At 39.1% G+C, this 22,703-nt stretch overlaps 1 protein-coding gene across 2 annotated transcripts in view; it reads right to left on the bottom strand.

Annotated features, from left to right (window-relative positions):
- The window catches only part of JADE3 (jade family PHD finger 3), a 176,894-nt gene that overhangs the window by 66,523 nt on the left and 87,668 nt on the right, over positions 1 to 22,703 (bottom strand). For both annotated transcript variants that reach the window (XM_066249518.1, XM_066249517.1), the window contains exons 2-3: positions 20,918 to 20,975; positions 20,080 to 20,159 (exon numbers count right to left, since the gene is read on the bottom strand). In XM_066249518.1, the coding sequence (XP_066105615.1) occupies positions 20,080 to 20,159; positions 20,918 to 20,963 (126 nt within the window). In that variant the 5' untranslated portion in view covers positions 20,964 to 20,975. The remainder of the gene's footprint in view (positions 1 to 20,079; positions 20,160 to 20,917; positions 20,976 to 22,703) is intronic.

Genomic DNA, 22,703 nt, shown 5'->3' with positions numbered 1-22,703 from the left:
GCCCAAAAAATACTTTTCTTTGATGTTAAGCCCATTCATATTTATTGACATGACTCATATATTTGGTCTTCAATCTCATATTTAATTATATGTGTTGCATTTCCTGTGCTTCTTTCTCTAGCAGATGCATATTCTTTGCTCTTTTAACTGTAGTTTTTAATATTTAAGAAGGTTTGCAGTTATATTCTAGTTATCTTTGTTCTTAGAACTTTAAAAATGTTCTTGGTCTCATTTTCTTTTTTAACCTTATACTATCTGGTTTATTAGTCTTTATCACTTTCAGTGAACTCTTCATGGGTGAAAAAGATAGGAATGACACATCCACTGTGGCATCCAAGAGGCTTCTAGTGCGAGCCTTAACCCTACCCTACAACGAGGGAGCCCAAGCTGTGTGGAAAATTCAAAGGCAAGAGGCAGGGGATGATAATATGGATACAATTACAATTTGAACTTATGGAAACAAAGCAATTCCCTATAATTTGCTTTCTGCACCCTAAGCACAATTAGGTGCTGATAATATGGGAACAGGAATCTATCTAAAACGTAATATACCATTTAGTCTCTGCCTGAAAGGGCACCAGGGTGACTAAGGGGCACAAAAATGTGCTTACCAGCCTAGAAATATTACTTCAATGGCTGTGACAGCCTAAACTTTGTGATTCTACCTTTCCAGCAACAGAAAAAAGTATGCTGTGAGTTCCTAAGTATGTCATGAGTTCTGCCAACAACGTCAGTGATAAAGTCCCAATTAACATCTAAGCAATGAAGGAATATACATTTATATAAAAGCACATATACACTGGTCTATACCTTACCTACTAATTTCTAATTCTGAAAAAATTCAAACAACCACTTCAGGGATGAAGATAAATGTGTCCACACTTCTGAAGATCAAAAGAAAAGATGCTATCAAGCACACATTTTAGCCTTTGATGCTAATAAAGGTTCTGAGGTGAAACACTGTCCAAATTATGTGTAACATGAAAGTAGAAGCATAGAGCAATTTTTAATAAAGCAATTCTAAGTTGGTGCAGTTCTGTTTAAAGTGACAATATTTCACAGAATACAGGACTGAACCATCACATAATCCAATGATACCCTATAAATGAATAAGGACTCATTCCATTTGCTACTTACCAGGGACAACTCTGCAAATACCTGCTGGTTTCACATAGGGAAGATTTAGAATAACATGACCTGAGCAAAGTAGAGAAGGACACCAACCTTAAATGTTGGTGATGGGGCAGCAAGATGGCGATGGAGTAGGTGGACGTACCAACTTCCACCTCCCAGAACCAAAGTGGATTACAACTTAATTTTAAGAACCATCATCTAGAAAAACCAACTTTGTACTAAACTAAGAGGACTCTTTAACCAAGGAACACCGAAGAAGGCACACTGAGACTGGTAGGAAAATGGGAAATGTGGAGAGGGCTGCTCAGCTCCTGGGAGCGAATAGTGGCTCGTAGGGACTTTCTTGGCGGGAAGTGAGTTTAGCAGAGAGGGGAAGGGCCTGTGCTCCAGGAACGAAGCCCCAGCCTGCAGCCTCAGAGCCTAGAAGAGGCATGCGGACAGTATTTAGCTGCGCAAAAAGCCAGGATACTGTTTGTGAGAAAGAGACAGATTACTCAGACCCAGGATTCTTCTTAAAGGGACCATGCAGCAAACCTCTTTCACAACCACTCAACTGGGACTCTGGGAGACTGGGAGAGTTGAGAGGACTGGAGTAGCAGGAAGAGAGTGTAATCTAGGAGGCACAGGTAGAAACACTTTGAGGGACAGCCACCCTAACCCCTGGGCTGAGTAACGCCCCAAATCTGAAGCGAATATTTCCCCTGGAACCAGCAATACTACCAAAGGGAAACAGGACACCAGCCAAACAAGCTCTCCTGTGGCACTCAGAGCAGACTTGCTTAGAAGGAAGGAGCCTTCAGGAATACAGTATTGAATGCTAAGGTCTGAGCTGCATTGTCCCCACCCACACTGCTGAGGGCTCGCCAGAGGGCTGGTGACGGCAAGACACAGATGCATGGTGACGTCAGCGGGGGTGAAATCCGGGCCAGCCATGACTGAGGCTGGGTATGAGCTCAGTCCCAACTGGCGGGGACAGAAGGGGAGCATGAAAGCAGTCAGACCCGGCTGTGGGCCGGGTGAGCAAGAGTGGTCCCACCTGCAATTCTGTCCGCAGGGGAAAGGTGAAAGCCTGGGAACTGCACAGACCCGCAGCAGAGTGCTGGTGTGCAGCCCTGCCCCGGTGCGCCCTGCCCTTGGGGGAGGGACGAAAGCTGGGGAACAGGTGGAGACTTGTGGCTGAGCATAGGTGTGCAGCCCTGCCTGTGTAGCCCCCACATGGGAACACAGCCTGGCCTGTGTAGGAGAGATGGAAACCGCAGCGGGCCGGTGTTGGCAACGCCCATACCTGAACGCCCAAGGTAGCAGCATAGGGGGCGACGGGTCTGCAGACAGACCACACCTAGGGAACACAGAGATGACACCCATTGGACTCCAGTGGCAACACCTTTCTTATATACAGACAAAATGGAAAGGCAGACAAATGCAACTCAAATGAATCAAGAGAAACACCCAGAAAAGGACTTGAATAAGTCAGATATAACCAAATTACCAGATGCAGAGTTTAAAATAATGATTGTTAGGATGCTCAAAGATCTTAGAACAATAGATGGACATAACAAATACCTAAATAAAGAGATAGCAAGTATAAAAAAGGACATTGAAATAATAAAAAGGAATCAGTCAGAAATGACAAATACAATATCAGAAATGAAGACCACAATGGAAGGAATTAAAAGCAGGATAGATAAAGTTGAGGATCAAATCAGTAAGTTACAGGACAGGATAAATGAAGGCACGGAAGCAGAGCAGCAAAAAGAGACTGAAAAAGTCTGAGAAAACTCTTAAGACAGTTCTGTGACAACATGAAGAGAAATAACATCCGCATCATAGGGGTTCCTGAAGGATAAGAGAAAGAACAAGGGATAGAGACCTTGTTCAATCAAATCAGTTGAAAACTTCCCTATATTGATACAGAAAACAGTCACACAAGTTCAAGAAGCACAGAGAATTCCATTATAGAGAAACCCAGAGAAATCTACACCAAGACACATCATAATTAAAATACTGAAGCTAAGAGAAAAAGAGAAAATATTAAAAGCTGCTAGTGAAAAAAGGCTATCGCCTACAAAGGAGCCCCCATAAGAATGACATCTGACTTCTCAACAGAAACACTTGAGGCCAGAAGGGAATGGCAAGAAATATTCAAAGTAATGCAGAACAAGAGTCTACAACCAAGACTACTTTATCCAGCAAGGTTATCGTTTAAAATTGAAGGAGAAATAAAAAGTTTCCAAGACCAAACCCCTCACTCCCCAAAAAAACTCAAGGAATTCATTACAACCAAACCAATGCTGCAAGAAATGCTAAGGGGCCTGTTGTAAACAAATCAAAGGGGGAAAAATATAGTAAAAGAGGAATATAGCTTTAAAGAACAAAATGGCAATAAACAACTACATATCAATAATAACCTTAAATGTAAATGGATTAAATGATCCAATTAAAAGACATAGGTTTGCTGCATGGATAAGAAAACAGAACCCATACATATGCTGTCTACAAGAGACACAGCTCAAAACAAAAGATGCACAATAGACTAAAGGCAAAAGGATGGAAAAATATTTCATGCAAATAGAAATAAAAAAAAGCTGGGGGCCTGACCAGGTGGTGGTGCAGTGGATAGAGCGTTGGACTGGGATGTGGAAGAACCCAGGCTCGAGACCCCAAGGTCGCTTGAGTGCGGGCTCATCTCATTGAGCAAAAGCTCACCAGCTTGGACCCAGGGTCACTGGCTCCAGCAAGGGGTTACTCAGTCTGCTGAAGGCCCAAGGTCAAGGCACATATGAGAAAGCAATCACTGAACAACTAAGAAGTCGCAACATGCAATGAAAAACTAATGATTGATGCTTCTCATCTCTCTGTTTCTGCCTGTCTATCCCTCTCTCTCTGTCTCTGTCAAAAAAAAAAAAAGAAAAAGCTGGTGTAGCAATATTTATATCAGACAAAATGGACTTTAAAACAAAGGCTACAGTAAGAGATAAAGAAGGTCACTACATAATGATAAAACGGAGCAATCCAACAGGAAGATATAACCATTATAAATATCTATGTACCTAATATAGGAGCACCTAAATATATAAAGCAAATTTTGATGAATATAAAGGGTGAGATTAACAGCAATACTAAAATAGGGGATTTCAATACCTCACTAACATCACTAGATTATCCTTCTCAAGCTATTTCAAAAAATTCAAGAGGAAGGAAGACTTCCAAGCTCCTTTTACGAGGCGAGCATAATTCTCATTCCAAAACCAGGCAAAGACAACACAAAGAAAAAAATTATAGGCCAATATCCCTGATGAATTTAGATACTAAAATCCTCAACAAAATATTAGCAAACCAGATCCAGCAATATATGAAAAAAATCATACATCATAATCAAGTGGGATTTATTCTGGGGAGGCAAGGCTGGAACAATATTCGCAAATCAATCAGTGTGATTCATCACATAAACAAAAGGAAGGAGAAAAACCACATGATAATTTCAATAGATGCTGAAAAAGCATTTGATAAAATACAGCACCCATTCATGATTAAAACTCTCGGCAAAGTGGGAATATAGGGAACATTCCTCAACATGATAAAGGCCATCTATGACAAACCCACTGCCAACATCATGCTTAATGGGCAAAAATTAAGAGCAATCCCCTTAAGGTCAGGAACAAGGCAGGGGTGCTTCCTTTCACCACTCTTATTCAACATAGTTCTGGAAGTCCTAGCCACAGCAATCAGACAAGAAGAAAAAATAAAAAATAACCAAATTGAAAAAGAAGAAGTAAAACTATTGTTATTTGCTGATATGATATTATATATAGAAAACCCTAAAGTCTCATTGAAAAAACTACTAGACCTGATAAATGAATTCAGCAAGGTGACAGGATATAAAATTAATACTCAGAAATCAGAGGCATTTTTATACACCAACAATGAACTGTCAGAAAGAGAAATTAAGGAAACAATCCCCTTCACTATTGCAACAAAATAATAAAGTACCTAGGAGTAAATTTAACCAAGGAGATTAAACACTTGTACTTGGAAAATTATAAAACATTGATAAAAGAAAAAGAGGAAGATACAAAAAAGTGGAAGCATATAATGTGTTCATGGATAGGAAGAATAAACATCATTAAAATGTCTATATTACCCAAAGCAATTTCTAAATGCAATACAATACCAACTAAAATACCAATGACATACTTCAAAGATATAGAACACAAATTTCAAAAATTTATATGGAAATAAGAAAGAACATAAATAGCCTCAGCAATCTTGAAAAGGAAGAATAAAGTGAGAGGTATCACACTCCCTGATATCAAGTTATACTACAAGGCCATTGTACTCAAAAGAGCTTGGTACTGGCATAAGAACAGGCATATAGATCAATGGAACAGAACTGAGAACCCAGAAATAAACCCACACTTTTATGGACAACTGATATTTGACAAAGGAGATAAGAGCATAAAATGGAGTAAAGACAGCCTCTTCAACAAATAGTGTTGGGAAAATTGGACAGCTACCTGCAAAAAAAATGAAACTAGACTACGAACTTACACCATTCACAAAAATAAACTCAAAATGGATAAAAGAATTAATTGTAAGCCATGAAACCATAAACATCTTAGAAGAAAACATAGGCAGTAAGCTCTCCAACATCTCCCGCAGCAATATATTTGCTGATTTATCTCCACGGGCAAGTGAAATAAAAGACAGGATAAACAAATGGAACTATATCAAAATAAAAAGCTTTTGCACAGCTAAAGACAATAAGAACAGAATAAAAAGACAAACTACACAATGGGAGAACATATTCGACAATATGTCAGATAAGGGGTTAATAACCAAAATTTATAAAGAACTTGTAAAAGTCAACACCAGGAAGATAAACAATCCAATCAAAAAATGGGCAAAAGAAATGAATAGACATTTCTCCAAAGGGGACATACAGATGTCCAATAGGCATATGAAAAAATGCTCAACATCACTAATCATTAGAGCAGGGGTCCCCAAACTTTTTACACAGGGGGCCAGTTCACTGTCCCTCAGACCACTGGAGGGCCGGAGTATAAAAAAAACTATGAACAAATCCCTATGCACACTGCATATATCTTATTTTAAAGTAAAAAATACAAAACGGAAACAAATACAATATTTAAGATAAAGAACAAGTAAATTTAAATCAACAAACTGACCAGTATTTCAATGGGAACTGTGCTCCTCCCACTGACCACCAATGAAAGAGGTGTCCCTTCTGGAAGTGTGGCGGGGGCCGGATAAATGGCCTCATGGGGCCGCATGGGGTCCGTGGGCCATAGTTTGGGGACCCCTGCATTAGAGATATGCAAATTAAAACTACAATGAGATATTACCTCACACCGGTAAGAATGGCGCTCATCAACAAAACAACACAGAATAAGTGCTGGTGAGGAAATGGCGAAAAGGGAACCCTCCTGCACTGCTGGTGGGAAGCAGACTGTGGAAAACAGTATGGAGATTCCTCAAAAAATTAAATATGGAACTGCCTTTTGACCCAACTATCCCACTTTTAGGAATATAATCTAAGAATACCTTATCATTGATTGAAAAGGAGAAATGCATCCCCATGTGTATGGCAGTATTGTTCACAATAGTGAACATGTGGAAACAGCCCAAGTGTCCATCAGTGGATGAGTGGATTAAAAAGCTATGGTACATGTATATAATGGAATACTATGGGGCCATGAAAAAGAAGGAAATCTTACCTTTTGCGAAATAAGCCAGGCAGAAAAAGGAAAATATCATATGATCTCACTCATTTGAGGAATCCAATGAACAATGTGAACTGAGGAATGGAATTGAGACAGAGGTGGGATCAAAGGGACCAGAGGAAAAGAGGACAGAGGGAAAGGGGATGATAGGATGGGATAATCCTGAAGGGAAGGGGGGAGGGCGCTGTGGGGAGGGGGGTAAGGATGATGTTGAGAGGAATATGGGGGAGGGGGGATGCATTTGGGGCGACACTAGAATCTATGTAAACACAATAAATTAAAATCAATAAAAAAAGTAAAAAAATCAAACAAATAAACAAGAAAAACAAAAAACATGTTGCTGGTTTGGTGGCAACAAAATGACCTTCCTACTAAGAATCCTAGCCAATTAAAGTCAACTGGGTGCTGTGCAGGAAGAAAACCAAGTCTATAGAAAATAAAAACTGGTGGTTTATAACACAATGCTTTGTGTAAGGGGATAAGAGAGGATCATAGAAATATCCATTTAACATGTTTTGCAGAAAGATCAGTGCTCTGGGTGGCTAGAGGGTGAAACAGGATTACCATGTTGCTGAATACTATAATCCATTGCTAAAAATTACTACAGTGCCCTTAATGAGCCAGTTGAGTGGTGGTGGCAATTTACAATTGTATTAAACTACTGTCTTTAAGACAGTAGTGTGGGAAATCCTACCTGAGATCTGTAAAGTATACTAGAGCCAGTATTTTCTTCCAAAAATTATTTCATTATTTTGTTACATACTTCACAATATAAATCAATGCTTTGGGGTGTAATAATGCCATAGCATCTAATTACATATGTAAGCTTTGTCTTCATATTTGATATAACTGCTTATGAAATCTGTCCTGAGCCCTGGCCAGTTGGCTCAGTGGTAGAGCATCAGCTTGGCATGTGGAAGTCTCGGGTTCGATTCCCAGCCAGGACACACAAGAGAAGCGTCCATATGCTTCTCCACTCTTCCTCTTCTATTTTTTCTCTATCTCTCTCTTCTCCTTCCTGCAGCCAAGGCTCCATTGAGGCAAAGTTGGCTTGGGCACTGAGGATGGCTCCATGGCCTCTGCCTCAGGCGCTAGAATGACCCCAGTTGTAGCAGAGCAATGCCCCAGATAGGCCAAGCTTTGCCCCTTGGTGGGCATGCTGGGTGGATCCCGGTCAGGCACATGTGGGAGTCTGTCTGTTTGCCACCCCCTCACTTATCACTTTGGAAAAATGAAAAAAAAAAATCTGTCCTGTAGAATTTCCTATGTATTCTGGAAATACATACCATATTTCCCCATGTATAAGATGTACTTTAATTTTGGGGCCAGAAATTTGAAAAAAATGTATTACATAAAGTTATTGAACTCAAGTTTTATTCATCATAAAATTCATACAAATCCTCATCACTGTCAAAACTCCCATCTATTAGCTTGTCCTCATCTGTGTCTGATGATGAATCACTATCTTCATATATTGCCTAGCCTAGTTCTTAGTTCCATCTATGACATTCGAAATGCCACACTTCTACAACTACTGTATAAGACGCACCAGTTTTTAGACCCCAAATTTTTTGGGGAAAAAGTGTGTCTTATACATGGGGAAATATGGATTATTGTAGTGAACTGAATGGTGGCCCCACAAAAGATATATCTACATTCTAATTTCTGGAATCTGTAAATGTTACCTTATTTGGAAAAGAGATCTTTGCAGATATCTATAATTTAGGATTTCTGAGATGAAGAGACTATCCTGGAATATCCAGGTGGGTCCTAAATCCAGTGACAAGTATCTTTACAGAGAAAGGCAGAGGGAGATTTGAGGCATAAGAGGAGGAGGCAGTGTGATCTTGGAGCAGAGACTGGAGTGACTCACTTATCTACAAGTTAGTAAATGCTGACAATCACCAGAATCTGAAAAAGGCAAAAAGCAAAACAAACAAACAAACAAACACAATGGAATCTTCCCTAAAATCTCGGAAGGGAGTGAAGCCTGGCCAATTTTGGACGCCTGGCTTCCAGAACTGTGAAAATAATTTCTTGTTGTGTTAAGTCACCCAGTTTGTGGTGATCTGTTATAGCAGCCCTAGGAAACTAATGTACATATTTACCAAATGGTTGAGTAACTTGAAGACTCTAGACAAAGAGATATAAAATGTAAAAGCAGAGGCCAATGATATCTGGCCCTAGTCATGGCTAGAGAAATATTAAACCTCCAGGAACAAGCACTCTTGAAGTCTAGGAAAACTCGGACTGTAAGAACAGCAATCAACTCATACTTATTTTTCTTAAGCAAATGAAGACTACATTCAATGATTATAATTTTCCCTATAGTCTTTAGAGAAAAATGTAGACTTATATGATAAGCTTGATTTCAATTTTATAAGCAAGCCAGATTAAATAGCATCAGATCCAACATTTCTAGAGAAGCATTTTTACTCAAGGCAGAGTGCAGGGGTCTGTTTTATATTGCTATAGAAATGAAACATCTCAAGCATAATACAGAACATAAAATGTTAAAGAGGGGTAGGAATAGAAGTTCAGTACTCAGGCAGATAGATATATGCAAAGTGATTTCCAATACAGTCATCCCTCGCATATTGTGGTTCACTTTTCGTGGCCTTACTGTATCACGGATTTTTAAATTGTATATACCTAATTTTGTATCGCAGATTTTTTGCTATATCGTGGGATTTTGCAGTATATAGATATTTTTATTATTTTAATTGTTTTTGCGGTAAAATAAGCATTTTCTAGCCTAAAATATTGAATAGGTTTATAAGAGTATGGTAAGAATTTATAAAGCTTTAAAATACATATAAAGAATAAAATAAATATAAGGTCACTACTTGTGGATTTTTGCCTATTGCGGGGGGAGGGTGTGTTCTGGAACCTAATCCCTGCGATAGACGAGGGACCACTATATACAGGGTGGGGCAAATGTAGGTTTACAGTTGTTCATATGGATAATAATACAATAATTAATAATAAGAATAAACTGGCCCTGGCCAGTTGGCTCAGTGGTACAGCATCGGCCTGGCATGCAGGAGTCCTGGGTTCGATTCACGGCCAGGGCACACAGGAGAAGCGCCCATCTGCTTCTCCACCCTTCCCCCTCTCCTTCCTATCTGTCTCTCTCTTCCCCTCCCGCAGCCAAGGCTCCATTGGAGCGAAGTTGGCCCGGGCGCTGAGGATGGCTCTATGGCCTCTGCCCCAGGCGCTACAATGGTTCTGGTTGCGGCAGAGCAACGTCCCAGATGGGCAGAGCATCGCCCCCTGGTGGGCATGCCGGGTGGATCCCCAGGTGCATGTGGGAGTCTGTCTGACTGCCTCCCTGTTTCTAGCTTCAGAAAAATACAAAAAAAAAGTTAAAAAAAAAAAGAATAAACTGTGTTTCATGTACTCACAACTGTAAATCTACTTTTGCCCCACACTATATTTACTAGACTTGTCTCATGAATCTGCTTCTAATAAGAAAAGGTATCTTTTTTAAATTTATTAATTTTAATTTATTGTACTAACAAGGTATTTTTAAAGTTTTAAAAATGAACACACATGAATAGCTAAAGTGTATCCTGGGTAGAGGTGTGAGTGTTGTACACATATAGTGGCACACACCTACACAAATATTTGTAAATTATTTTCATAAAGAAACTAAAAGGATCAACTTAAAACAAAAAAAGTTAACTCTGGGGAAGGGGAAAATAGGGAGGAGAGATAAAAATCTAAATCTCTCTGAATGTATTTTGTTTCATGGTTTGATGTTTAAACCAGGCAGATGTTTTAATATAGTTAAAAATAAAATTTTAAATCTTTAAAGAAAGGAAAATGGGTTCATGGTACTAGGCCCATAGTAATTACTTAATAAATTATAGTTATTTTATTATCATCATAGTCTTACTTCTAAAAGTATAAAAAAGTATATAGCTGTGTTCTTCTACCTAGTCCATAAAGTAAATGTTGATGGAGTAAAGCAGTGGTCCCCAACCTTTTTTGGGCCATGGACCGGTTTAATGTCAGAAAATATTTTCATTGACCGGCCTTTAGGGTGGGACGGATAAATGTATCGTGACCGAGACAAGCGTCAAGAGTGAGTCTTAGATGGATGCAACAGAGGGAATCTGGTCATTTTTTAAAAATAAAATATTGTTCAGACTTAAATATAAATAAAACGGAAATAATGCTATTTATTCTGTCTCTGCGGACTGGTACCAAATGGCCCACGGACTGGTATAGGTTCGTGGCCCGGGAGTTGGGGACCACTGGAGTAAAGGATATACGAGTTCATGGCTCAACTAAAATGTGCATGGTTTAGCTCCCAAAGACAGGGTTGCCAAGCAAGAACTCCATCAAAAACTTTAACCAACATTCTATACGCCATGAGGTAATGCATAAACTTCACATATAAAACATAGCCATTTGTTGTTAAATTGAATGTTATGAATAAGGGTTCTGGATAGTGACACTGACCTAGGTAATGAAGTTGAGAAGTTTTATACATTCTTAATTGTGTGCCTATTTTATATGCATGGGTAGTTTCCCCAAAAGTTCCTGAAACAAAAAGACTTTATACTTACCAGATATCTGCTCATTTATGGTCAAAGAGGGGATTCACAGGCTAACATACAGCCCAAAAGCTATGCCAAGTCCAACAGTGCGTGCACATCTTGGCCTCTCAGATGTTTGCAGAAACAAAGGAGGCCTCACTACGAATTTAATTAGAATATCAATGCTTAACCTGCTAGAGCCACAAAATGAAAATACCCTTCATAGACAGCTCTGGCTTTTACTGCTCTCATTAACATCTCTCAGTGGGCAGTTTCTTAAAGCACAGCTAGTCTGAACATTTCTATGACTTTTCCTCTTTTTTAGAGGAAAAGCCAAACATTTACTTCCTGTAGGACACAAAGGAGAATACTGTCTGATCCATGTGAATGAAGCAGAAAGAGGTTGATCAGTTTTGATTCACAGTCACTTAAATCTGAAACTATACATAACTGACCACAAACAGATGTGTGTCACCCCCTCAAAAAGAAAACCTCACATACACACAAATCAGCTACAAACACAGTACTATATTTAACTAAAGAGAGTTAATTGTAAGCGATTTTCTTAGAATTATACAATCTTAACGCAAGAAAAGATTTTCAGGTTATCTAGAAAAATCAACCACTTAGGGCAGAGATAAGCTAACAAAGCTACCCAGGTATTGTCAAGACATAGTGTTGCACATTGACTTTTTCCAATGAAGCAAAGTTTATGCAATTTCTAAGCTTAAAACTTTAAAAATCATTTAAATACTTTTTATGGAAATAATTTTCAAATAGTTGATGATAAATCTCAAGTCTATTGTAAAAAATAAATGAGATATTTTTGATGGCTATGAGCTGACATTAACTGGAACATCAATTGCCATAAAGCAATGTACTACTTTGGGGCTGTTCAGGCAGGTTTGACTATTCATCTTACACCATACCAGAGGTGCATGTATCTTGGTAATGAAGGAGAGGGAGCAATTGAGTCTGATTCGGAGATCTGGGCAGTTTTCACACAAGAGATGACACATTTGCTTTCCAAGTTTTCTCCCATCCCTCAATGTCTCTTTTTGTGCAGTAAGTGTATATTTGCAAGCTTAGTGCTTTTTACCTACTGTGGGCCAGAAAATAAAATACTAAAGCTTGTTAGAAATATAGATAAAGTGATCTAGACAGGCTCTATTTGAGGGTATTACAGTGTTCTCTGCTGAGTTAAACTATATGAGCTTTCATTCTATTCCTATGAAGTCTTGGATATAATATATAACACTCTGTGTTACAGGCATACAGAAGAAAATGGGGCAGGGACAGAAAAGCCCTACTCCTTAAGTTCACCTCCCCCACCTCATCCCAAGACTCAGGACCACTATGCCATCCAAAGACTAAGGCATAATCAAAAGATTAGAGAACACCGTCCCTCCCCCTTGCCCTACACCACCATGCTAATACCTCCAGTGATAATAAGAGTGGTTTACACAGCGAGGAGAAGTTCAAAAGACAATCTCTCTGAAGATAAGTACAAAGGAAAGACTCTAAGCCAAAGTCACTAGAGGAATTCAAAGTCTCTGGTACCCATAGCAATAACAAATTTCAAACACCTTCATACAATGCTGGTGGGAATGTAAACTGATGAAGCCTCTTTGGAAAAAAAATCTGACATTCCCTCATATGATTAAATAGAGTTACCATACGACCCAGTTACCATATTTCACACCTAGGTGAATGCATAAGACAACTGAAAATATATGTCTACATAAAAACTTGTACATAAATGTTCAAAGCATAATCATTCATAATACTATAAAAATGGAGACAATCCAATTGTTAATCAACTAATGAATGGATAAACAATATGTGATATATCCATACAATGGAATATCAAGATGAAGTACTGATCCAAGCTAAAACATAGATGAACCTTGAAAATGTTATCCTAAGTCAAGTGTAGTCAACCTTTTTATACCTACCACCCACTTTTGTATCTCTGTTAGTAGTAAAATTTTCTAAACGCCCACCGGTTCCATAGTAATGGTGACTTATAAAGTAGGGAAGTAACTTTACTTTATAAAATTTATAAAGCAGAGTTATAGCAAGTTAAAGCATATAATAATAATTACTTACCAAGTACTTTATGTTGGATTTTCACTAAGTTTGGCAGAATAAATCTTATAAAACAACTTACTATAGTTAAATCTATATGCATGGGTATATAGATTTATTTATACTTTGGTTGCTCTGCTACCGCCCACCATGAGAGCTGGAACGCCCACTAGTAGGCGGTAGGGACCAGGTTGACTACCACTGTCCTAAGTGAAAGAAACCAGACACAAAAGACTATATATTATGATTCCATTTATATGAAATATCCAAAATAGGCAAAGCCAGAGAAAGAAATTAGATTAATGGTCGGCAGGTGCTGGGAGTAAGGGGATTGGGGAATAACTGCTAATGGGTAAGGGAGTTTCCTTCTGGGGTGATGAAAAGGTTCTAAATTTAGATTGTGGTAATAGTTATGCAACTCTGTGAATATGTGAATATACTAAAACCCAATGAATGGATAACTTTAAATGGATAAATTGTATGAAATGAGAATTACATCTCAAAAAAGATGTTTAATCCTTTAAGTAGTGAGTTTTTTTTTCATGCTCACTGACCCTCAGGAGTGAGTTTTTCTTCAAAAAATGAAATTAGTTTCAGTTACAGTTTTATTAGCTTAAACTCATGTTTGTTTAATAACCAGTTTATGGGAACAAGAACATAGATTTGCCTTTTTTTAAATGATGCCTTACAAATGTACAAACGTACTGTGGATGGTCAGGAGGCACGAGGATGTACATGAACGTTCATACCACTCAAAGGGTTAAAATGTTTTATTTATAAAGCGTGGTTGCTGTAGTATCAGTGGACATCACCTGAAAGGGCTTGACATCCACTCCCATCCAGTAATAACAAGGTGCCCCTGCTCCTCAATGTGGTATCAGCAGAGACTGGGTAGAGAGCCTGGACTGTTACTGTAGCCCATCAGCAATGTGGTACCCATTATATTATCACTCCCCCTGTTATCAGGGAGGCAACAAGGTGGGGATTTCCACCCCCAGTAAGTAGTAAAGAGGGTAAGAAGTAACCCTCCCAGAGAGATAACAGAACTAGGATGGGGAACCTAGGAGTCCTGCAACTGGTGGTAAAAAGTCAGAGCCCCTCTTTCTCACTGGTCTGATTATTATGGAGGCCTGATAAAACAGGTTTATATAAGACTTAGTGTCTGATAACATACTACCAAAAAAATCCAGGATACAATAGAAAATCACTCATCACACTAAGAAATGGGAATAAGAGGCAATAGAAACTAACACCAAAATGACACAGATGTTAGAATTATCTGACAAGGTCTTTAAAGCATCTAACATAAAAATACTTCAATGAGAAATTACAAATTTTTTTTCCTGAAATGAGTATATTGAAAGTTTCAGCAAAAATATAAAGAATACAAAGAACAATCAAACAAAGAAATGACATCAGAGTAATGGTGGCATGGGAGATACTCCTGATCTCTTCCCTTGAAATTTCCAACAAATTGAACAACTATAATGCAGCAAAGAAACCCCAGCTGGGCTCACAGGCACACCTGAAAGATCCACAAACTGAATGGACTAAAGGTGAGAAGGGTTGAAAAAGGGGTGGAAGATAAAACACATTCATGGTGGGCTCTGGACAGGATACAAACCCAGAGTGAATGGGGATTTTTTATCTGCTGGACTATGAGGAGGAGGAAAGTTCAAGCTATCTGGGTTTTGTCTGAGTGGTACAGAGAGGAAAACTCAGAGTGACTGGGTCTCCTTCTGCTGGGAGGAACAGTGAGATAGAGTGCAGAGGGGGAGATACTGAACCAAAGTGGCCAGGGCACAGAGCATGGCCAATGTTCCCATGGTCTGCCTTCAGCCCACACTCAGTAGAGACAGAGAAAACTAAAGTACAACCCCCCTGCCTCCCATATCCACCTCCTTCACCTCCCTGGTATGAGAGGGGCAGAGACAAACCCCACAGCTAGCTCTCCAGACATACTCTCTCCCTGAAGAAGAGGTGTTCTACATTTGGTCCCCTGGTCTGTTGAGAAGTGGGGAGGAGTGCCCAGAGGCCTGAGATCACCACTGCTAGAGCTGTAAAGTAAAAAATTAAAGCCATAAAGCCAAAGCCGTAAAGCCCTCATACTGTGCCCCAACTACCAAAACAATTGCTACTTGTCCTACATCACTGAGACAGAAACAACTCAGTGGACAACCCAGGAATTTCACAGAGCTAAAACTTGTAGTACAGCAATACCTACTGGAAGAAAACAGTAACCTCTCAAAACCAAAATATATTTTTACTTTTTTTCCATTTTTTCTTGTTTTTTCTCTTGACTTTTCTTTAATTTTTATACTTTTTATTCTTATTTTTTGTGGGTGTTTTGATTTAATTTTTGGTTTTTGATCTTTGTTTTCTGTGGGTTTTTTTTTTTTACTTGTGATTATTTTTAAATTTTTTATTTTTTATTGATTATTAAATTTCTATTTTTCATTTTTAAGTTGTTTTCTTTTGTTAGAGTTCTTAACAAAACCACTCTCAAATGCCATTATGAATAAGAAATTAAATACTACAAGACAAGAGACATCTCAGAAAGAAAATGAAAAACTCCAGATAAAACATCTCAATCACATGGAAATCTTGAAGTTACATGACACAGAATTCAAAATGAAGTTCTGAAAATACTCAACGAGATGCAAGAAAACACCAACAGGCAACTTAATAAGAAAACAAAACAAATATCTCACCAAGGAGATTGAAACTTTAAAAACAGAGAACTCAATACATGAATTAAAAACTGAGGTAGCAAGTTTAGCTAATAGAACAGGCCAGATAGAAGAATCAGTGACCTTAAAGACAGGCAACTAGAGATGCCACAGAAAGAAGAGAGACTCACAAATTAAAGAGAGAGAGAGAGAGAGAGCTCTAAAAGAATTGTCTGACTCCATCAGAAAAAACAATATAAGAATAATGGGTATATCAGAAGTGGAAGAGAGAAAGAGGAGAACGGAGAGCATACTCAACCAAATAATTGATGAGAAATTCCCAAGCCTATGAAAAGAAATGAGCCTCAAATCCAAGGTGCAAACAGAATGATGAGTTACCTCAACCAAAACAGAATTACTCCAAGGAACACTAATAAAATTGTCAAACCTCAATAACAAAGAAAGACTCCTAAATGCAGCTAGGGAAAAGAAGAACATAACATATAAAAGAAAGCCCATCAGGTTATACATATAAAGGAAAGCCCATTAGGTTATCATCAGACTTCTCAGCAGAAACTCTACAAGCCAGAAGAGAGTGGATCCAAACATTCAAAGTACTGAAAGAGAGGAGTTACCAGCCAATAATACTATATCCATCAAAGTTATCCTTCAAATATAAAGGAGAAATAAAAACTTTAGCAGACAAAAGAAGGTGAGGAAATTTTTTCTTCTTGTTTTTTTTTCAATCAGAATTTTTATTTCAAAACAAAGAACCACAGTAACAATACTATAAAACCTATTTGTAAGTATTCACAGTCTGGTAACTGAGAAATGGCATACCCTCCACACTGCATGACTGCCCATCCAGTTTGTGAGGAGCCAGAAGTGGAGGTGCAGTTGGAGGAAAGTCACCTGCACATACATTCATACTCTCAAGTATGGGCTACACTGCAGTTACTCATACTATCTCAATGTGGGCTACGAGAAAGGCTCAAGTGCCCTTAAGCGCACTTGACATAATACTATGGTAACATGGTAACAAGAGTAACTTGACATGGTAACAGATGAAAAGAAAAGGAGAAAGAAAGAAGAGAGAAAGAGAGAAAGAAAGAAAGAAACCAAAATAAAGAAAGATAAACCAAAATAAATCCATGCCCAGGCACATCATAATCTAACTCTGGAAAACTAAAGACAAAGACAAGTCTTAAAAGCAACTGGAAAAGAACTGGCTACCTATTTAAATCAGAGAAGATTTCACATTAGAAACTATGAGGACAGAGGGAAGTACAATATTTTTCAAGTGCTGAAAGAAAAGTGTTGCCAAAGCAAAATTCTGTATCAAGTGAAAATATCCTTTAGGAATGGAGGTGAAACAAATACATTATCTAATAAAGAAAAACTAGCCCTGGCCGGTTGGCTCAGCGGTAGAGCGTCGGCCTAGCGTGCGGAGGACCAGGGTTCGATTCCCGGCCAGGGCACACAGGAGAAGCGCCCATTTGCTTCTCCACCCCTCCGCCGCGCTTTCCTCTCTGTCTCTCTCTTCCCCTCCCGCAGCCAAGGCTCCACTGGAGCAGAGATGGCCCGGGCGCTAGGCATGGCTCTGTGGCCTCTGCCTCAGGCGCTAGAGTGGCTCTGGTCGCAATATGGCGACGCCCAGGATGGGCAGAGCATCGCCCCCTGGTGGGCAGAGCGTCGCCCCTGGTGGGCGTGCCGGGTGGATCCTGGTCAGGCGCATGCGGGAGTCTGTCTGACTGTCTCTCCCCGTTTCCAGCTTCAGAAAAATGAAAAAATGAAAGAAAAAAAAAAGAAAAAGAAAAACTAAAAGAATTTATCACCAGAAGACTTACCCTAAAAGAATGGCTAAAGGAAGTTCTTCAAACAGAATGTAAACGAACAAAAGCAAAGTTGGAATATCAAGAATATAATAATAGACTGTCTTCCTCTTGAGTTTTATAAATAATGTTTGATGGTTGAAGCAAATATTACCACATTGTCTAATGTAGTTCTCAGTGTATGCAGAGAAAATATTTAAGACAATTACATAATAAAAGTGGGAGGGTAAACGAATCTAAATGGTGGTAAGGTTTCTACATTGTTCTACAGTATCAGGTTCTCTCTTTTATAACAGCATGTAAACTACAAATGAAAAAATTTGCTTTCAGGTGCTCAGTTTCTCTTATTTCTTGCAACAAAAGACTGCTTTCCTCACTGACTTAGAAGCAATAGGTCTTTTTTAAAGTGTGAGAGAGGGACAGACAGACAGGAAGGGAGAGAGATGAGAAGCATCGACTCATAGTTGTGGTGCCTTAGTTGTTCATTGATTGCCTTCTCATATGTGCCTTGATGCAAGCCAGCAACCTTGGGCTTTAAGCCAGCTACCTTTGGGCACAACCTAGCTACCATGGTGTCATATCTGATACCACACTCAAGCCGGTGACGCCATGCTCAAGCTGGCAACCTTGGGGTCTCGAACATGGGTCCTCAGCATCATCCCAGGTCAACTCTCTATTGTACCACTGCCTGATCAGGCACAGAAGCAACAGGTTTCAAGAAAGCTCTTGTGTTACTTTATGTTGACGCTGTTCTTAATGGGAAAGTAGCAAGGTTTCTTTCTCACCATTCTGCAGTGAAGACCTTTGGATAGACAGGAAATTAGTATGGCTCCTATTTATGTGCATTTTATTCCATAAGTTTTTCTGTATGACTCAGACATATATAAATACACTCTAATATTCTACTGAGCCCAGAAAGATACCTGGCAAAAAGATGGAAATGAAAAGTGATCTCTGAGAAAGGGGGGGAGAGAGATGCTCACTTTGACATTTTTTTCCCCTCCTTTTCCAAGTGAGAGGAGGGGAGATAGTCAGATTCACCTGGCAACCCCCATCTGGGGCCGATGTTCTGCCCATCTGGGGTCTGGCTGACACTCTAAAGCAAGGAATGTATGGTCAGTGTACATATGAGAAGCAATCAATAAGATGAAGCTCAACTAGATGCAATAACTAAGTAGAACAATGAGTTGATACTTCCCTCTCTCTCTCTCAACTCAATGGAAAAATTTAAAAAAAAGAAAAGAAAAAGTAAGCTGGGGGGTGGATGAACACACAATATGATGTAGAGATGTGTTGTAGAATTGGGCACCTGAAACCTGTAAATTATGTTAACCAGTGTCACTCCAATAAAATTAAAAAAAATAAGAAAACAAAAATTATCTAATCTGATCAACAGAGAGAACATACACTAAAAAAATGTTTTGAGAAGATCTATAATGAAGGCCACATGCCAAAGGATTACAACTAGCCTCTAGAAGTAGAGGGTGGTCCTCCGTCAAAAGTCAGCAAAAAAACCCACAAAAAACAAAAAACAAAAAAAACACCACACACAAAAAACAGGGACCTCAGTCCTCTAGCTACAAGGAGATGAATTCTGCCAACAACCTGAATAAGCCTGGAACCAAATTCTTCCTTAGTCAAATCTCACAGCCCAGATCTCAACCGCAGTCCTTGCCTTTTCCTCCATAAGCTCCTCATCTATTTCTTCTTGCACTGCTTCCCACCTACCAACTTAGTTTTTTTACAATCAAAGGCCAGCTCTTTGTGTTCTTCCCAATTTTCCAAATCTAGCTCCCTTTGACTTCTTGGCTAAGGGGAGGCTTTATATTCTAAGGCCAGGTATTTAAGTGTAATTGCCAAAATGAAAGTATAGTGCGAAAATTACTGTTTTCCCAAAGGGAAAAGAAAATGGAATCTTTGTTGAAAAACGAAACAAAAACTCATCAGAAACAAGCCCATCCACTGGTATACAGTTTACTCCTTGCATCTCCAAGATCTGGGTATTGTAGGTATGTAGGCAGAACACAGCTGTCTATTTTTTTAAGTCTAAAAATTGAATATCTGATCTCACCTCAGAAGACTTCTTGTGCTCATTTGGAATTTTTGACTTGTTCCTATACATTGAGCCAGAAGAGAGAGAAGTACAAGGACCTGCAAAAGATAATTAGAAAAAAAACTGAGACTTATTACCTGCTAATATAACTAAACGTCATATAACTAAATGTTATCCAAGAGAGAATATGAAAGATATGATGGAGAAGAACACAGTGACCTCATATATAACACTGAAGAGAGTTAGATTACAACTAAGAAAGTCTCATAATGGAGTTAAAGATATTTACAGGTGACCTCCCAGTGTGCAAAAGCTTCAACAAGGCTAATGCTGGGTAGATTTGATTTGGTGTGATCATACCTCATAACATGACTCATGTTCCACCTGGAGAAAAAGAATCTGCAAAAGTAACTAGAAAAACTAAAAATATCAAACAAATAATCTGTATATATCCTCAGCACTTCCCCAAATGCTATTGTTAATAAGGTTGTTGCCTTTTACAAATGATGACTCATCCAGTCAAACATTTAGAACCTAAACTGCAATTAGAATTGTAGGTTATGCTCTTGTACTTTTCTTCTTTTCTAGAAAAGCACTGTTAAATCCTTAGTAGATTTGGAATTTGTTGTTTAGGTAAGTTAAAAGGAAAATGCTATATGCCATATAATTCTCCCTCCTAACTTATCAAATTCTAATAAATTTAAATGAGTAAGAAAAATGGTACCCCAAGCTTTCTTTCCTAAAGACATTTTTTAACCATTGAAGGAAGCATGGAACAGCTTGTCCTTAAGTCAAAGAAGAAATCCTCAAGGAGTATAGATACAGAGTTTACCAGCTGTTGGCAGGTTCTACTCACTCTCATCTGAACTGTCACTGCTGCTGAGAGTTCTATGACGTTTCATTTTTCAAGCATCCTGGGAAAGAGAACAACACTGAATGAAATAGTCAAAACTCTCTTTCTCCCCCGTCCCCCAGAGGACAGTCAATACTTTCCTACAGATCCCAAGAAGCAGCAGGCCAATCATATGATAAAATGATTTCTGTCATTCTCAAATGATCTCAAGTGATGGGAGAAGAGTACTACTAAATTCTCCAATACAGAAGGGGTCAAGGATTGGGTGAGGCCACACATTAGCTTTAGGAGCAGCAGAGAATAAATAGTTCAGAACTGGTTGGAATCTCAGATGTGGCCACATGACCAATGTCCACCTAAACAAAAGGGGCAGCCAGGAGGCCCTCACCAGCCAGAGAGGAGCAGAAAAGAAAAAAAGCAGTAGCAAAGGCAGAGCTGTTAAGGGTCAAGGTTGAAAGGCATGAGACATGGGTGGCTAAAGAAAAAACAAGTGAGGTATGTTCTACCTTGAAGGACACAACCACACTGCTATTTTGCCTACCCTTTCTCTTTCTTAAATTATCTCTGTCCCCATCCCCAAAACACCTAGCCAAATTTAAAATTACATCTATATATACACTGCAAGGAATGCTAGAGAAAGCTCCTATATGGTCAAAATACACAACTTAGCTTTTGACTAAAACCTCAAATGGTTCAAGTGTCCTTCCTTGTGTGTATGTGTGTGTGTGTGTGTGTGTGTGTGTGTGTGTAGTTAATGACAATAAAAAAGAGGCCCCACCTTTCTTGGAACACTCCAGCACTAGAGTACAAGAAAGGAAGACTCAGATACTTCAAGTCACAAAGGAAGTGCTCAAAGTATAAACTAGAAAAGACAGTGATACAGTCAGTAAGTGACATTCTGTGTTACATTCCACAAGTAAACAAATGCTAAGAGGGCCAGTCATGATACCACAAGGAAAAGCTCATGGCTACTGCCTTCAAGACACAACCAACTAAGGAGATAGAAATCCAAGTACAAGGCCACTGTGAGCAATTAGGAGTAACAGAAACAAAACTGCATGTTAAAAAGCTAACAGAGGAGAAATGATGACATTGGATCACTTACAGCGGAATGGTGGAGTCTTGGTAGCATTGTGCGGGGTGAAATAAGCGAATCAGAAAAAAACAGGAACTGCAGGATTCCATACATTGGTGGGACATAAAAGCGAGACTAAGAGGCATGGACAGGAGTGTGGTGGTTACCGGGGGTGGGGGGAGGGAAGGAGGGAGAGGGGAGGGGGAGGGGTACAGTGAGAACTGGATGGAAGGTGGCAGAGGACGATCTCTCTTCGGGTGATGGGTATGCAACAGAACTAAATGACAAGATAACCTGGAAATGTTTTCTTTGAATGTATGTACCCTGATTTATTGATGTCACCCCATTAAAATAAAAATTTATTTATAAAAAAAAAAGCTAACAGAGTTCCACTCCTGGCATGACAGCATGAAGAGCTACAAGGACCCGCTCCATAGTAAAACTGGTGAAAATTATTTTAAAAAGAAATAACAACAAAAAACCACTCATTTAAAATCTCTGGAAATAGTTCTAAGGGCACAAGGCAAATGAAGAAGCATTCATTAAAGGAAATCTACTAAAACTCAGTAATTAAGTAAGAATCTATAGTATTTGGGCCTAGACCCACTCCCTCCATTCCGCCTCTCAGCACAGATGTCAGTCACACCAGACTAGTATAGACAAGAACACAGAACCCCTTTGCCCCAGCTCACAGCTGCAAGGCTTTCTTCCTGG

The sequence above is a fragment of the Saccopteryx bilineata genome, chromosome X (assembly GCF_036850765.1).
Source record: "Saccopteryx bilineata isolate mSacBil1 chromosome X, mSacBil1_pri_phased_curated, whole genome shotgun sequence".
NCBI lineage: Eukaryota > Metazoa > Chordata > Mammalia > Chiroptera > Emballonuridae > Saccopteryx > Saccopteryx bilineata.
The sequence above is the reverse complement of the archived record's forward strand: the minus strand, read 5'-3'. Positions and strand labels throughout refer to the sequence as shown.